Raw genomic sequence first — 19,206 nt, forward strand, 5'->3', positions numbered from 1 at the left:
TTCCATATAAAGAATCATGTCATCTGCAAAGAGAGACAGTTTGACTTCTTCATTGCCAATTTGGATACCTTTTCTTTCTCTTTGTTGTCTGATTGCTGTTGCTAGGACTTCTAATACTATGTTGAACAAGAGTGGTGAGAGGGGGCATCCTTGTCTTGTTCCTGATCTCAACAGGAAGGCTGCAAGCTTTTTCCCATTGAGAATGATATTTGATGTGGGTCTTTCATATAGATCTGATGAAGTTCAGGAATGTTCCCTCTATCCCTAGACTTTGAAGTGTTTTAATCAGGAACGGATGCTGGATTTTGTCAAATTCTTTTTCTGCATCGATTGAGAGGACTATGGGGTTATTCTCTCTTCTCATATTAATTTGTTCTATCACATTGATTGATTTGTGAATGTTGAACCATCCTTGTAGCCCAGGGATAAATCCTACCTGGTCATGGTGGATAAACTTTTTAATATGCTGTTGGAGCCTGTTTGCTAGGATCTTGTTGAGAATCTTAGCATCCATATTCATCAGTGATATTGGTCTGAAATTCTCCTTTTTTTAGGGTCTTTGCCTGGTATGGGGATCAGGGTAATGCTGACTTCATAGAAGGCGTCTGGAAGTTTTCCTTCTGCTTCAATTTTTTGAAACAGCTTCAGGAGAATAGGTGTTATTTCTTCTTTGAAAGTTTGGTAGAATTCCCCAGGGAATCCGTCAGGTCCTGGGCTCTTGTTTTTTGGGATTTTTTTTTTTTTTGACAAAGAGAGATCACAAGTAGATGGAGAGGCAGGCAGAGAGAGAGAGAGAGAGAGAGAGGGAAGCAGGCTCCCTGCTGAGCAGAGAGACTGATGCGGGACTCGATCCCAGGACCCTGAGATCATGACCTGAGCCGAAGGCAGCGGCTTAACCCACTGAGCCACCCAGGCGCCCTTTTGGGATGTTTTTGATCACTGCTTCAATCTCGTTACTAGATATCGGTCTATTCAAGTTGTCAATTTCTTCCTGGGTCAATTTTGGGAGTGTATAGTTTTCCAGGAATGCATCCATTTCATCTAGGTTGCTTAGCTTATTGGCATATAACTGTTGATAATAACTTCTGATGATTCTTTCTACTTCCTTGGTGTTAGTTGTGATCTCTCCCTTTTCATTCATAATTTTATGAATTTGGGGTTTCTCTCTTTTCCTTTGGATTAGTGTGGCCAATGGTTTATCGATCTTATTGATTCTTTCAAAAAACCAGCTTCTAGTTTCATTGATACATTCTAATGTATCTCTGGTTTCTACCTCATTGATCTCAGCTCTAATCTTGTTGATTTCCCTTCTTATGTGTGGAGTTGGTTTGATTTGTTGTGGATTCTCCAGTTCTTTAAGGTGTAGAGACAGCTGCTGTGTTCTGGATTTTTCAATTTTTTTTGAGGGAGGCTTGGATGGCTATGTATTTCCCCCTTAGGACCGCCTTTGCTGTATCCCATAGGTTTTGGACCGACGTGTCTTCATTCTCATTGGTTTCCATGAATTGTTTCAGTCTTCTTTGATCTCCTGGTTGATCCAAGCATTCTTAAGCAAGGTGGTCTTTAGCTTCCAGGTGTTTGAGCTCCTTCCAAACTTTTCCTCATGAATGAGCTCCAGTTTCAAAGCATTGTCATCTGAGAACATGCAGGGAATAATCTCAGTATTTTGGTATTGGGTGAGTCCTGATTTGTGACCCAGTATGTGGTCTATTCTTAAGAAGGTTCCATGTGCACTTGAGAAGAATGAGTATTCTGTTGTTTTAGGGTGGAATGTTCTGTATATATCTATGAGGTCCATCTGGTCCAATGTGTCATTCAATGCTCTTGTTTTTTTATTGATTTTCTGCTTTGATGATCTGTCTGAGAGAGGCATGTTAAGATTTCCTATTAGTGTATTCATATCAATATGACTCTATCTTGATTAACAGTTTTCTTTTTTTAAAAAATAATTTATTTATTTTCAGAAAAACAGTATTCATTATTTTTTCACCACACCCAGTGCCCCATGCAATCCGTGCCCTCTATAATACCCACCACCTGGTACCCCAACCTCCCAACCCCCCACAACTTCAAATCCCTCAGATTGTTTTTCAGAGTCCATAGTCTCTCGTTATTCACCTCCCCTTCCAATTTACCCCAACTCCCTTCTCCTCTCTAACACCCCTTGTCCTCCATGATATTTATTATGCTCCATAAATAAGTGAAACCGTATGATAATTGACTCTCTCTGCTTGACTTATTTCACTCAGCATAATCTCTTCCAGTCCCGTCCATGTTGCTACAAAAGTTGGGTATTCATCCTTTCTGATGGAGGCATAATACTCCATAGTGTATATGGACCACATCTTCCTTATCCACTCGTCCAGTGAAGGGCATCTTGGTTCTTTCCACAGTTTGGTGACCGTGGCCATTGCTGCTATAAACATTGGGGTACAGATGGCCCTTCTTTTCACTACGTCTGTATCTTTGGGGTAAATACCCAGAAGTGCAATTGCAGGGTCATAGGGAAGTTCTATTTTTAATTTCTTGAGGAATCTCCACACTGTTCTCCAAAGAGGCTGCACCAACTTGCATTCCCACTAACAGTGTAAGAGGGTTCCCAGTTTTCTTATGTAATTGGCTGCTCCCATATTGGGGCCATAGATATTTACAATTGTTAGATCATCTTGGTGGATAGTCCCTTTAAGAATGATGTGGTGTCTTTCTGTATCTGTGACTATAGTCTTTGGTTTAAAATCTAATTTATCTGATATGAGAATAGCTACCCCAGCCTTCTTTTGAAGCCCATTGGCATGAAAGATGCTTCTCCCTCCCTTCACTTTCAGTCTGGGTGTATCTTTAGGTTCAAAATGGATCTCTTGTATGCAACATATGGATGGGTCCTGTCATTTTATCCAATCTGCAACCCTGTGCCATTTTATGGGTGCATTTAGGCTATTCACATTGAGATGATTATTGGTTGATACATTTTTATTGACATCGTGTTACCTTTGAAGTCTTTCTTTCTGTAGATTGTCTCTATATTTCTGTTCAATGCTATTCTTAGGATTTTTCCTCTTTTATAGAACCCCCCTTAATATTTTCTGCAGTGTCGGCTTGGTGGTTGCATAGTCTTTTAAGCCTTGCCGGTCTTGGAAACTCTTTATCTCTCCATCCATTTTGAATGTCAGTCTTGCTGGATAAAGTATTCTTGGCTGCATGTTCTTCTTATTCTTCTTATTTAGTGCCCTGAATATATCTTTCCGGCCTTTTCTGACTTGCCAGGTCTCTGTGGACAGGTCTGATGTTATTCTGATGGGCTTCCCTCTGTAAGTAAGGAGCCTCTTTGCTCTGGCGACTTTCAAGAGATTATACCTACAATTATAATTCCTCAATTTGACTATCAGGTGTCGTGATGTTTTTTTGGAATGTATAATCTTGGGTGGAGACCGTTCAGCCTCTAGTACATGAGCGCTGGTTCCATTCGGGAGATTGGGAAAATTTTCATTAAGAACTTGTTTCACTATATCTTCTAGACTTCTTTCTTTCTCCTCCCCTTCAGGGATTCCAATAATTCTGACGTTGGAACGTTTCATGGCATCATTTATTTCCCTGATTCTGTTTTCATGGTTTCTAAGCTGTTTGTTCCAGGCTTCCTCCTGATCCTTTCTCTCTGTTTTTCCTCCAGATCACTAATTCTATCTTCTGTCTCAGTTACCCTATCTTTGAGAGAATTTAGATTAGATTGGAACTCATTTAGAGTATTGTGAACCTCCTTTCTGGTAGCTTTAAGCTCTGCCCTAAAATTGTGAACATCATCTCTTGTCGCTTTCAGCTTGGCCCTAATCAATTCTGTTTGGTCATCCATGGCTTTCTCCAACCTAGCTATTGCCTGGATAATTGTTAGCCTGAATTCTCTTTCCAACATATTGTCTATGTTGACAGCCATTAGCTCTGTTGCAGAAGGTCCATCCTCTGTATTTTTCTTAGGTTGGGCATTCCTCCTCCTAGTCATTTTGGTGAGAGATGACTGAACAGATGTAGCTGGATATATCAACTGTGGTGCAGTCAAGGTGCCACCTGGAACACTTCTGAGCAATCAAGAATCCCCACCCAAGTGAGAGTAAAAAGAAAAGAAAAAGAAAAAAGAGAGAGAGAGAGAGAAAGATAGGAAAGAAAGGGAAGATGAAAGAGAAGATTCAGCCCAAATGGGCCCCAAGGTAAGATTTATGAAGTAGACAAAAACAGACAAAGAGACTGATAAAAGTATATGACAAGAGAAAAAAATATATATGCAAATAAAGGAAGAACCTCGTCAAAAAGTACCCCAAGTGTAAGATTTATATGCTATCAGGACAAATACGAAAACAGAGAAACACTGGTGGAAGAAAAAAATGGGAGAGTGGTTATAAATTCTCAGTGTGGATGAGGAAGTTTGTTTTGATTCTTCCTGGATGTATCTTTATATTTGTTAAAGGACTCAACTTTCCTAAGATAAAGGGGGATTAAAAATTGATTTACCTATAGGGGTAGTATTGATTGGGGAAAGGGGATTACTTTGAAGTTTAACTCTATATGAATATTAGAAAATAAAAATAAAAAGGAATAAACTAGACTAAACTAAACTAAAATTTAAAAAAGGAATTCAAAAAATAGAAATGCAAAAGAAAAACATAGGTGTATGTATCAAAAATTTCAGTTTAGAAGGTTATTATGGAATTTGATGTACTGGATAGCTCGCTGTGATGGTAAATAGGTTAAAAAATTATGTATATATTAAAAAAATGAACCAGAATAGTGGGAACGAGTAAAAAATAAAAGTTTCCCTACGAAGTAATGGTTGTTCTCTTGTAGTCCTTTTTTTTTTTTTTTTTTTATTCCTTTCTAGGTTTGTTTTCTGGGGTGGGGCCTGCCATGTGGGTTTTCAGTCAATGATGTTCCGTGAGTTAAGTCCTCCAGCCCCCTCAAGGGGTTGGGCTCTGAGGAAACTGGTTTTTTTCAGGCTTTTGTTCTCTGGCGGTTTTTATGTTTGTTCACTTTTTTTTTTTCCTCTCACCTTGACCGCTTTTGATGGTTTTTGTAGTTTTAGAGGAAAACAAACTGCACCCCTGACCTCCCTCTCAGAGAGAAGCCTCAGTCTGGCTGCAGAGTCCAAATAAGTTCCCCCTTGGCCGCCGGCAGAGCAGGTTCCAAGTCGTGATCCCTGGGGATGCAGGATCTTTTGCCTGTACCCAAAGCCATGGCAGTGGTGGCTGTCTGGGCAGCTCCAGACCACCAGAGAGGTTTCAAGCAGCAATTGCACACTGAGATTTTCCCGCAGGCCCAGGCTGGGAGCACCTGGTCTTTCTGGGTCTAAGAGTGCCCGGCTTGCGAACACCAATTTCGTGGAAGGCTGTGAGTGGCGCAAGGGTCTCAGGCTCTGAGAACGGGGTGCAGGTCTGAAAGCACCAGGCTGGGCCTTCTAGTACCTCTCTGGGGGGAGAGTTTGGTGCGGGGCTCTGAAACAATGGCGCGTATCAAAGGGCGCTGGCTGGGCCTTTGTACCTCTCTCAGGGGAGTATCTCAGGCTCTATAGCAGGGCTCTCACGTTCTGCCGTCAGGCATGGCTCCCATCCCCTCACAGGAGCCAGACCCCATGCATTCTCGGGCGTGCTGGCGGCTTAGGGACCAAGACCTGTTTTCTCCGCCGCACTCTCTCTGGCTCAGCACCAGGGGAGGCTGTCCTGGGGCCAGATACTTAAGCCCCTGTCCCTAGCTGCCCTGATTCCCACAATTCCCCCCACCCCCACCGTGATCCTTTCCTCTTTTGGAGTGCTTTCAAACAGTCTCCAAGTTAATGCTGGTCCCCAGATGCAAGGCACTCTCGCTCATAGGGGGTATTACTTTCCAACCGGTCACCTCTGGTGGCTCCCTCCCCCTTTTGTTTATCTTCCAATATCAGCCCGCCGTTCCCACTCTGCTTTACCTGCCCACTGGCGTCTTCTGCCCCTGTAGAGTTCCAGATGTGTATAATTCTGATCTCAGGCTGATTTCATGGGTGATCAGAGTTCTTTGGTAGGTAATCAGCTCACTTTGGGTTACAGGTTGAAAAGGCGCCTCCACCTACTTCCTCGCCATCTTGTCCCCTGATTCTATTCCCATTCTTTTTTTTGGGGGGGGGGGTTCTTTTTTTTTTTTTTAACTTTGATATAATTTTTATTTTTTTATAAACATATATTTTTATCCCCAGGGGTACAGGTCTGTGAATCACCAGGTTTACACACTTCACAGCACTCACCAAAACACATACCCTCCCCAATGTCCATAATACCACCCCCTTCTCCCAAACCCCCTCCCCCCAACAACCCTCAGTTTGTTTTGTGAGATTAAGAGTCACTTATGGTTTGTCTCCCTCCCAATCCCATCTTCTTTCATTTATTCTTCTCGTACCCACTTAAGCCCCCATGTTGCATCACCACTTCCTCATATCAGGGAGATCATATGATAGTTGTCTTTCTCTGCTTGACTTATTTCGCTAAGCATGATACGCTCTAGTTCCATCCATGTTGTCGCAAATGGCAAGATTTCATTTCTTTTGATGGCTGCATAGTATTCCATTGTGTATATATACCACATCTTCTTGATCCATTCATCTGTTGATGGACATCTAGGTTCTTTCCATAGTTTGGCTATTGTGGACATTGCTGCTATAAACATTCGAGTACACGTGCCCCTTTGGATCACTACGTTTGTATCTTTAGGGTAAATGCCCAATAGTGCAATTGCTGGGTCATAGGGCAGTTCTATTTTCAACATTTTGAGGAACCTCCATGCTGTTTTCCAGAGAGGTTGCACCAGCTTGCATTCCCACCAACAGTGTAGGAAGGTTCCCCTTTCTCCACATCCTCGCCAGCATCTGTCATTTCCTGACTTGTTGATTTTAGCCATTCTGACTGGTGTGAGGTGATATCGCATTGTGGTTTTGATTTGTATTTCCCTGATGCCGAGTGATATGGAGCACTTTTTCATGTGTCTGTTGGCCATCTGGATGTCTTCTTTGCAGAAATGTCTGCTCATGTCTTCTGCCCATTTCTTGATTGGATTATTTGTTCTTTGGGTGTTGAGTTTGCTAAGTTCTTTATAGATTCTGGACACTAGTCCTTTATCTGATATGTCGTTTGCAAATATCTTCTCCCATTCTGTCAGTTGTCTTTTGATTTTGTGAACTGTTTCCTTTGCTGTGCAAAAGCTTTTGATCTTGATGAAATCCCAATAGTTCATTTTTGCCCTTGCTTCCCTTGCCTTTGGCGTTGTTCCTAGGAAGATGTTGCTGCGGCTGAGGTCGAAGAGGTATTCCCATTCATTTTTATAAAATGAAAGGATTTCACCACCTTAACTCAATGTTTTTGCAGACTGAGAAACACTTGGATCATTTGAAGTGCATGTTTGTATGTGATTTTTTCCCCCTTGCAACACTCTTGAACTGGGAAGGAAAACTGTTGAAGTGCTATTTTAAACTCACCTCCTGCCCTCTCCCATTATTTAGGTAACATGAGCAGTTTTCATTGGTTTAAGATTTTGACAAAAATGCATGGGCATATTTTATCCAAATTAAAAGCATGCTCTACTGGTGTCAAGGAGAGCCAGATTTAGATGCAACCCTATCACTTTAAAAAATTTGTTATGAAAATAACATTCTTTGCTTATTTGGTGGCAATTTACTTTCTGGTTTTACTATTTAAATATCCTTCCCTGGAAAAATCTTTTTATCTATCACTGAATATCTACTCTAGTGCATTGAAATTGGAGTAATTCTTTTTTAAGTAAAGTCAATTAAAGATGATGTACTTGGAAGCTTGGAATTCAACCAAATTTTCACTTGAGCATTCCATGTTCTCCCTTCTCTGAGACACAACATCTTATTATTGTCTGCATTTTGGGGGGTCTTTTTTATCAGAGCCTTATTTTGGGAGGAAAAATTATCTTTAAAAAAGGAATAATGCTTTAAACACAAAGAGTTATGGGGCATCTGGCTCTTGATTTAGCTCAGGTCATGATCTCAGAGTTGTGAGACAGAGCCCTGCATTGGGCTTCCCATTGAGTGTGTAGCCTACTTAAGATTCTCTCTCTCTTTCTCCCTCTGTCCCTCCTCCCTCCATTCTTGTTCTCTCTCTCTCTTTCTCAAAAACAAACAAACAAACAAACAAACACAGCAAAGACTTAGAAAAATAAACATTAAAATAAAGAAATAGATGTCTATTAGTTGGAAATCATTTATTGCCTCTATAAAATTTAAATAAAAACCCTATAAAAGATCACATTACAATAATGTAGTTTTAAGGTGGTAATATATTTCAGAGGTAGTATCAGTAAAATGGGATGCATAATCACTTAAAGGAATTACTTAACAAGTTAACATAAAATAAAATATCAATGCAGAGCAATATATACTCAGTATAAGCTTTAACGGAACAATCATAATTATAGTTTCATGAAAATATTATTTTATTCTCTTTCCATTTTAAGAAATATGACCTTAATAATGGTTTGTTTGGGGCAATAGTATGCTGACCATAGTCTCACAAATTAGTAGGATCCTCCCTTATATTATCACAAAATAATAGCCCGATATGATGAGTATACTAGTGTTGTCTTCCAAAAATAACACCAACTTCAAAGATAAACATTTACTCATCTTTTAGACACTATAGCACTGATAGCTCTTTAAAGGGCTAATATATCAGAATTTGTCATTTTTTAGGACCTGAATGAAAATCTAATATATATATATTTTTAAATAGGCAATACTCCTGCTATAGCATCACTACAATGTGGAGAAAGGACAGGCCTTAAAATATTAAGAATTTCTTCTAAAAATGATCATAAACTATCGGGTTAAAATGAGGAAACTATTCCTTGGAAATGGGCTGAATGTCCCCTCCTCCCCCCAAATATAAAGCAACAAAGTCTAATTTAGAGCCTACAATTCTTCTAAATACATCGCTTCTGTTTTTCCTACAAATTTAAAGATGACTGGCTATGAAAGTGCCTTAAAATAGATACTGTTGTCTTTGGGGCCTCTTTGACATTTCTTGAAGTTCTGGTAGTATACACAGCACATGATGTAGCTTTTTCATCTCCAACAATAACATTTTTATCATGATTACATTGGTAAGCATAGAAGTTCTAATGTTGATATATGACCTTACAACAAAGCATCCCCAGTTCCCATAGAAAGAACAATTTTCTTTCTTTTTTAAGATTTTATTTATTTGACAGAGAGAGAAAGAGAGGGAGGATGAGCAGAGGGTAGGGGCAGTGGCAGAAGCAGACTTCCTGCTCAGCAGGGAGCCTGATGCTGGGCTCTATCCCAGGACCCCGAGATCATGACCTGAGCCAAAGGTAGCTGCTTAACAGACTGAACCATACAGGTGCCCTCCAAGAAGTCCAATTTTCTTTTCTTTTCTTTCTCAGTGTTCCAAAATTCATTAAGAACAATGTTCTTTTAATATTTTCCTTGCATATGCTAAGTTTGCTATTTTCCAGGGTAACTATAGTTCTCATTTTCTTGTGACTAATGTTAGCTTGGCTGGAATGAGGAAGGTATCTTCAGGTTATTTTTTAAAACCTATTTTAAAGTAAGTGTTCTTAGATAAACATTTGTTACTTAGAAACTGCTTGGCTATCCTAAGCTGAAAGCAAACATCAAAGTGTAGTTAAAAGGAAAAAAAAAATTTCACCTTGGTATCTGTCATTATGAGAGATGCTTCAGATAGTATGGTCTGTTTTAATGTGTCAAAACCCTAAAGAATGAAACGTTAGTTGTTTTTCTCCCCCTAGTCATGAAGATGTCACAAAAGCAGTCAAACTGATATTTTTCTGCTTTAAGATGTCTCAAAAAATTCCAACCTATTATGTGTTAAAAAATATATTTTCTTCATAATAAACTTTTAACACTTGATTTTGGCAACTTTTAAAAAATCTGCAGTACTTAATTTAATTCTATCAATTATGATTTTTTTTTCTGGATGCAGCTATTTCTTTTGGTCCCTGGTACAGAACAACTACATTTCATTTTTTAAATGTTTTAATTTTGAGGATAAAATAAATAACTCTGGTGCTGAAACACAAAACAAAAGGATTCCTACGTGTACTGTTTCTATTTTAATGGAACTTTAAACAGGAACAAAGAAATCATCAATGTGTCCTCTCAAAATTGTAGATGATCATTTTTTTAGGAATCACACCTAACAATCTTTAAGTTTATTAAAATTTCTACTTAAATAACTTTTATTAGTATCTCTGAGAAAGTGAAAAGACATAATTCGTTTTGAAGTTTATGCCTTGCTAAGGAGTAGAAATCAAATGTCCCTATAGCAGAGGCTCGATGAATATTTTTTGATTTGGTGTCTAATTGCTGAGGTGTAACCGATACAATCTGTAAAGCCGAAAGATGTAGGAGAGAATTATCTATCCTTACTTGGTGACAAGAGGGTGTGGTACATAAACAATGTATCTTGGAACACTGAAAAAATAAAATAAAATTGGGGGAAAAAAAGAACCAAATAAGACAGAGCTTAAATTGGAGCAGAAGAAATTACAGTTTAAAGATAAACTCAGTGAATAGGATGGAGCTCCTAGGAGAGACTTGAAATCCTGGAATTTGTTCATTCTATCCTATGAGATGGTTTCTACACTTACGTAGGGACTCTCTATCTCATGGAGGAATTGACTGATAAATTTATTCCTAATGCCTGAAGTTCTTTTACTCAGAACTCTTTTTCTGAATGGAATTTTACTTCACAGCAAGGAGTATTAAACATTATTTGAAAAGAACTGTATGGCTTTTATCTAAAAGGGATCATACCTAACCACTGAAATATTTCTGTTAACAAAAGAACCATAGCAGTAGCATGGCAATAGTCATAAACAATAGCTGACAAAATAAAGGATTACCAACGGACATTTCAAGGTCAAAGATAAACATGACTGCCTTTTTGCATTCATAAATAGGTATCTGAATTCCAAGATCAAAATTGATTTTGCTTGCAAATTACAAAAATATGTGACATAGAAACTTGATGGCCAAAAGAGCCATCTAGTTGGAGCATCTGGGTGGCTCAGTCAGTTAAGCATCTGACTACTGATTTCAGCTCAGGTCATGATCTCAGGGTTGTAAGATTGAGACCTTTATAGCACTCTGGGATGGGCATAGAACCTGCTTAAGATTCTCTCTCTCCCCCTCTCCCTCTGCCCTTCCCCCACCTCTCTCTTTCCCTCTCTTAAAAAAAAATGAAAGCCATCTAGATACTTGATTAATCTTTTAGGAATAGATAATAATTTAACAATGCAACACAACTCCACACAGCCAACTCGCAAAAACATGATGCTGTGTGCTCAGGGAGAAACTAAGAAACTGGCATTTTCCCTTCTTTGGGTCTTGGTAATGCCAGCTGGTACCCCAGAAGGAACAGTGTGCAAAGAATTGTCTACAGTGTATGGCCATCTGGTACCTACTAATAGAACAACTGGGTGGCATGCCCATTTTAGGAGTGCACTCACAGAAAAGTGTCCAGGAAATTCAGAGGACTGTGATTTACAACCACAGTAGTGTATAACTCTTTTTGGATATTATCCTTGGTGGATGGCTCTGTACAAGCCTCAGATGAGAATGGGGCAAAATTTGTGACAAAACTCAGTGGCTAGATTAAAAAAGAAGACTCTACCTTGACTTCCTGTTTCATAAAATGTAAGAATTGCAAAAGTATTATGAAGATAGTGATAAAAGTATAATACTTGTGCAAAATTCCATCTAACTTAGTTATACAGATTTACTAGTAGAATGTGAATCTTACCAATATTTGTCATTTGCAACAATGAAGAATCCCCATTAAGACTAATCTTTTACAACATTTTGTTTCTATACACTTAATAATTTATTTGATTTCATGTTGGTTAATTACTTTTCCATAGTGATTTCCCCCTACCGCCCAAATATTTGGGTTAGAAAATGGAAGAATACCAATAATTTACAATTATAAACCAGTGATCCTTAAATTTTCATTCATCAGCTGAAGTCAAATTGTCATAGGAAATCGAAATATATCCTAGGACTCATTCAGGTAAAATCATTTTTAAGGTTTTGTTTTCAAATTTCAGTCCACTTTCCTGAGTAAAGGTGTATGTAGCTGATAGGAAAAGGAGAGAGAATAAAGATGTAATGGCTATAAAACAAAGCTAACCAAGCTTTAGTAACTTGATAAGTAATGCTGAAATAACTTTATTTTTATGTTTTGGGTCAAAACTATTACTAAAACTAAGATTATTCTAAAAACCAAACAAAAATCTTTCAGAAATTAGACATTACACATTTCAGATAAACTGTCAAAAATTAAATACAAATGTTCCTCAGAGTTTTATCAGTTTGGAAAAATTTCTCAAATGATGCTTTTAAATTTCACATACATTTTTACATTGTAGCCATTATATCTTGTCCATTCTTCACAGAATGTGTCAGTTCCAACAATATGTTTTTCCAACTGAGGAATTTTGAGGCAAGAGAATGCAGTTATCTGGAAATGCACAACTGTTAGGCAGTCAAAAGTCTGTATGTATCATGTAACCCCTGTCAAATCACAAGCTGTCTGAGGCATTTTTCTCTGATAAAGAAGACACACTGAATGAGGTATCATCAGGCTCTGGTGAGGCATGATTGAAATCCATCTCTTCTAATTCAGGAGGTAAATCTGACAGCAGTGCCTGAGCCAGAAAAATCAATTTTTTAGAATTAGTATGTAGACAGGTTTTTTTTAATTTTTTCAATTTTACATTAATAAATGTTCTTTCTTGTCAATTTATATTCATGGACTTAAAGAATGAAACATTTCTCTTCAGGACCTTATACAGTATCTTACATAAAAGAAAACCTCTTCATACACTATTAAGGAAGTAATAAAATACTAGATCTTGAGAGTGTGGATTATGTAGAGTGAAACCCTGGGTAAAAGGCAAACTATGAGGGAAATGCGCAACTATTCTGGACAAAGTGCTTTGAAGTATTTGAGAAAAGTGATTTTCATACTAGTTTTTAAGTCTTCACTGATCACTGCTAAAGGGTTTTACAATTATATTCCTTATTAAAATACTCCTGCCCACTTATACTGTCCTTTATAGAAAAACACATATCACAAGACTAGTATGCACTTCGCTAGGAGAAAGAACTTATTAGGGAAAATCTCAGTTATTCCACTTTAGGCTAAACATTAACAACTTGAAAATTCCAAGTAACTTTTTTTCTTTTCTAAGTCTATGCCCATATCTATCAATGGTCAAGCACCCACCAGGGCACAGTTGGACAGTAAATCTAGCTGTGAAATTATATCTCTAGGAGGCTGCTCATTTCTTGGTTGGAGTAAATAGGATAAGCCAAGAGCCATGGACTAAGCTTTGCCATGGAAAAATCGTTTCATCTGGAATTGTATAACATGTATCCATACAAAGGAAATAAATGTTTAATACATTTTTATGTGGCTGACAGTCCTGATGCCCATTTGACCATAAAAAATACTGTGAACTAAATGATTGATTTGATGCTTCCAATATTAATAATGTATCATATCCGGGTACTTTAAGACAGAATTACTTGTAGTGTGGACTTTTGGTGCAGTGGTAAATAAGGACCAAAGGAACATGGACAAATGCAAGCTTGTCATTACTGAATTAAGGAACAGAAAGGGCATACTGGAGAATTTATGAAATCCACTGTTTAAATAAGACAGTATTTTATTCTCTTTATTAAAATAAATGTCATTTATACATTTGTCTTATAGCAGAGGGACAAGATTAGAAACTTTCTCCTTTTTGTTAATCTGCATAAGGAAAGACTAACTCCTATCTGACGGGAAAGTTATTTGTTTTATACTCTTAAATAGCACATGAACCTCTTGCTGAAATTTGGAGAATTCACAAAGCAGTCATCTACTGGTTCTACATGCTTTCTAAGGTGCTAGGTTGCAGTAATAGAACACACAGCCATTTTCTTCTAGAATAGTTGTTTATCACTAACCCAGTCAAGGAGAAACAAAGCCTTTGCTGACATTAGTTGATCATAGTTTAAGAGAAATATATCACTGGATTTAGTTCACTTTGTAACTGTGAAGAAGCCATATGAAAAAAGGCAAAGTCCTCCACTCACATTCATTGAACATGTGCTTAGAGTATTAGAAAGTCAGGTAAATGAAAATACTTGATGACATTCTAAATTCTCGTGGGGATACCCTCAAGTCAAAAGAGGATTATTATTTTTTTTGTAACTTAATTTTATGTAGCTGACTGACTATATATAAGCAGCATGGGGCACTGTTAATGCATGAGGTCCACTTCAAAATTCTTTTAGTATCTTACTGGATTGCAACATTGACACACTGAACAAATCTATGGATTATGACAATTGCTAGAGCTGCCTTTTACATATATATTAAGTAAACACATAACTTTTTTTTTTACTATAGATTCTTCATCAATCTATCTTTACAGACTCATCTGGTGCCATTATTCCCAAAAGATTAAAGCAATTCCCAAATATATCATCTGTATTTATAATACTTATGCAAAGCCCTGGGGTATCAATGCCAAGTTCCATAAGATTAATCATTCTTATCCTCCTTACAAAGTGGGGAAATTTAAGTTCAAGAAAAGCAATTGATGTGGCTGGGATCACACAGTGAATTATCAGGAGAAGAAAGACACTAATGATAATACAGTGGTGGCAAAATTATTTTAATTTAAAAATGGCTATTAATTAAAAGAAACCCTTTGGGTAATCTAAAATTTCAATCAGACAGTGTCATATATTTTTTTTAAAGCCTGGACTGCTTTATTGGAGAAAAATACGCTGTGAACCACTCATCTCAGTTTACCCAAAGCAAAATTAATTGAAAGAAATTAAGAGTTTTTAAAATAAGAAACCAATGACAAAATGGTTTTCTTTTATTAAATAGAATAAAAATTGCTTTCTTCTATAAATAAAACTTCTAAGTATCTCATAATGTGAAGATCAGTAACTTAAAAGATCACCTTAATAACTTTTGTAAACTACTATTGGTGTCTTCTATACTTAGACATGTGTTATACCTGATCTCAACTATAAAAATTAGTATTTTCTCTTTGGATGATGAGTATATAGGCTATGAATTTCAGTGCAATTTTTGTATAATTTTCTCTTTTTTATGGCCAAAGTTTTGCCATATCTTAGTTCATCAGTATTCTATCAGAGGAAAAGTATAAGAGGAGAAAAGTAAAATATACAATAGTTATTTTTCTTATTTGTTAGTGGTCTTGGGGAAAGAACCAAGTCATTAGAAGTAGAAACAAAATGCAGTCTGTGTGCTGTTCCTAGATATCAAGACACATAGATAGATGTTGCTAGTTATCTGCCAATGTAACTCTGAATTCAAAACCATGCTCTAACTTTTGGGACCAGGCCCACACTCCAAGTTATTTCTGAAGGTGAACCTAATTTTTTTTACAGTTATTGAAAATTTACAGTACCCTTGGGACCATGTTTAAATCTGCCACCTTATTCATTCAAAATCCATAGTTTACATTCCTAAAAAACAAACACATTTTCAATATGCCATGGAATATGGAAAATGAATAACTCATGTAATACAGCAACATGCTTAAATAAAGCTGGCAAAGCTAACTGAAGACTACTGTCTTGGAATATCTGTGTGTGCGAAGCACAGGGAAAGTAAACTTATAAAACTGGGCACATACTGTACATGCTGGTTTGAGTCTCATGAGTAAATTAGTTTCTTTTAAAAAAGAATTGTGGGATGCTAATACTCTTCTTTTTCCCTGGAGATATCTGGGATGAGCTACAAATAAGTAGTCTTGCTTGGATATAAGGGATGAATTTTTGTACAGTATGCATGAGATTTCTTTCCTGAATAAAAACCTACAAGACTGCTTCCAAATTAATGGTTACTTGTGTGACCTACTATTCACTGAATGTCTCAAGAATAGTATACCACTCAGGCAAATTTGGTATCATTTAGTATTGAGTGTAACATTAGAAAAATTCTATAATTTTAAAGCAAGCTTAATATATTTTTATATACATTTCACATAAAAAATGAGACAACATGTGTAATTTGGGAGGAATTTGTAAATATAATTCCACAGTGACAAATAAAAGACATCTTTGGGGTAAAGGAACCAAGCATTCTAGTTAAACTGGGAAAAGTAAATGATGCACTGTGATCACAAAGAATTTTACAAAGTAATTTCATATTTCTTAGTGATAAGCAGCATATTTTGAAATAGAAGGTATTTAAACATTTGTGAAATCTATTGAGGTCTGGAAGGTAACTGAAATACAGAAGAGAGGCAAATGCCTCACCTTTTTTTTTTTGGAGTTCCAATAAAACTTTATTTATAAAAACACACATCAAGTTGGATTTGGCCCTGAACTCTGCACCAGAATATTTTATTCACGAAAGATTTCAAAATGTGTGTTTCTCCAGTTAGGGTAGCCCAGACTCTACAAACATGGAGAATTTATTTAAAATTAATTTTTAAAGTTATTTTTTCCTTTTTAACTCTAGCCTGAAATTAACAAAGTATTAATCAATTATTTTGATTTTCTATTAAGGCAGCACACAAATATCTGAATACCTACTCTTAAAAATACTGTGCTAAAAAAGTTATAAAGTAACAAATCCTTTCTTGAGGCAGGCAGGAAAGAAGTATAAAAATGAAAAAAATATTAAGAACTCAAATGTGCCATGTCATTTTTCAACATGATACATTACAGCTTACTATTCTCTTCTGGCACCTACCTGTTGTTGTTCCTTATCATCAGCTTTCATAGCTAGTATCAAGCTTCTAACAAATGTCTGAAGTTTAAAGTATTTTTGCTTTTGAATCTCTAGCTCATTTTCAATGAATCTGACTTCTTCATTCTGAAGGAGAGAAGATCAAACAATATAATTATCCTATGCAAACCTAGGACTATACATGTTTGATGCGCAACAAAATTCTAAAAAAGCAATCAAATTAGGAGGACAGTAAAGAAGATGTGGTCCATATAGACAATGGAGTATTACTCAGCCATCAGAAAGGATGAATACCCACCATTTGTATCCACATGGATGGAACTGGAGGGGATTATGCTGAGTGAAGTAAGTCAAGCAGAGAAAGACAATTACCATACTGTTTCACTCATATGTAGGACATAAGGAATAGAGTGGAGGACCACAAGGAAAGGGAGGGAGAACTGAATAGGAAGGAATCAGAGAGGGAGACAAACCGTGAGAGACTCTGGACTCTGGGAAACAAACTGAAGGTTACAGAAGGGAGAGGGCTGGGTGGATGGGGAAGCCCAGTGATGGGTATTATGGAGGGCACATGTTGTGATGAGCACTGAGTGTTAAACACAACTACCGAATCATTGAACACTACAAAAAACAGGGAAGAAGATAATATTTTGGCATAAGGAATATAAAGCACAGAAGAAAATTTTACTTTTTAATTTTAATTAATTAAATTTAATTAATTTATTAAATAATTAATTAAATTTTAATTTAATTTACTTCTAAATTTTAATTTTTCTTTTACTCAAAGACTACTCAAAGCAAATCACCAACAGAAAATAATTTGCAAGGTCAAAAATACAATCAAATAAATTCCAGTAAGGTAGAACTCAAGAAACAGTTCCCTTTTGGAAAGAGTCCTCCTATATTAAACCTAATTAGCATTTATATTAGGATTAAGAATAGGCAAAGTCCAATTAAGCCCAATTATCAAGCAATAGCAGATGCAGTAATGCTGAATGTATCATTCACAAAGCCAAATACTGAGAAAGAAAAGATTATTTTGCACCAAGGAGGGACTAAAATTACTACTGTCTTTGTCTTAAGTAGTTGTTGAGTTCCCTGCCTTTATGTAGGAGTCTGTTATTCAGAAAATATTTCCTAATGTGCCACTGTGTACCACTGAGACACAATCTCCTTTCACTACTTTTGTTAGTTTGGTAGGAAAAAATAATATACTAGGATTTGGGGAGATTTTAATGCCAGGTCTACTGATAGCTGTGTAAACTTGGGCAGGCCAAGCTCTCTGTGATTTTGTTTACTCATCAGTAAAATGGATATAATACTAGTAATCTTTGGCAGGTCTAGGTTTGAGGGTTATATGGTCACAGAAGTGTTCTGACTAGATTTTATATTAAATCTACAGTAATCAAGAAGTTATAGTTTTGGCAAAGGGTGGACATATAGATCAACGGGACAGAAAAGAGTCCAGAAAAAATATATATACAGTTGATTTTCTTAAAACGTGCTGAGGTAATTCAATAGACAAAGAAAGGACAATCTTCCAAAAAACAGTGATTGAACAAATGTAAATTCATATTAAAAAAAGATTATCAACTCTTACGTCATATACACAATTTAACAAGAAATTTACAAAACCTAAAACCATAAACCTAGAGGAAAACAGGAGAAATTTTTTGTGTCTTTGGGTTAGGCTGTTTCTCAACAGGCACAAAAAGCATGAAACTTAAAAGAATTCATTAAAATTAAAACAAACAAAAACCCCTTTGCTCTTCAAAAGACACTTAAGAAAATAAAAATATGAGCTTCATATTGGGAGAAAATAATTGCAAATCACATATCTGATAAAATACTTGTATTCACAATACATAAAGAATGCTTATAATACAATTTTAGGATCACCAACAGAATAAAAACAGAGAAAATACTTACACGCTTCATCAAAGAAGATATGTGAATGACCAATAAGCATGTGAAAAATGCTTAATATCATTTTTCATTAAGGAAATGCAAATTAAAACCCCAATGAAATATTACCACTAACATATTACAATATCTACAGTTAAAAATACTTACAATAGCTAGTTCTGGTGAGAATGTGGAGCAATTAGATGTCTTGCACATTGCTGGTGGGATTATAAAACAGTACATATGCTTTGGCAGTTTTTTATAAAATCAAACATTATATAATCTTTCTTTCCTACCATCTGACTCAGCACTACTAAGTATTTACCCAAGGGAAATGAAACATGTGTCCACAAAAAGATATACATGAATATTCATAACAAATTTATTCATAATAGAAACTAAAAACAATACAAGGGTTCATCAGCAGATAAGTAAATTGTGGTCTTGGTTACAGAACTGTGTCCACTTGTCAAAAGTCATCTAACTATACAAAGGGGTGAACTTT

General features: G+C 36.5%; 1 protein-coding gene across 1 annotated transcript in view; it reads right to left on the reverse strand.

Moving 5' to 3' along the window:
* Positions 1 to 8,228: 8,228 nt before the first annotated feature.
* The window catches only part of HDX (highly divergent homeobox), a 246,624-nt gene continuing 235,646 nt past the window's right edge, over positions 8,229 to 19,206 (reverse strand). Inside the window, exons 9-10 of the mRNA XM_059157804.1 lie at positions 16,800 to 16,922; positions 8,229 to 12,717 (exon numbers count right to left, since the gene is read on the reverse strand). Of these exons, the coding sequence (XP_059013787.1) occupies positions 12,592 to 12,717; positions 16,800 to 16,922 (249 nt within the window). The 3' untranslated portion in view covers positions 8,229 to 12,591. The remainder of the gene's footprint in view (positions 12,718 to 16,799; positions 16,923 to 19,206) is intronic.

This window comes from Mustela lutreola, chromosome X (assembly GCF_030435805.1).
Source record: "Mustela lutreola isolate mMusLut2 chromosome X, mMusLut2.pri, whole genome shotgun sequence".
NCBI lineage: Eukaryota > Metazoa > Chordata > Mammalia > Carnivora > Mustelidae > Mustela > Mustela lutreola.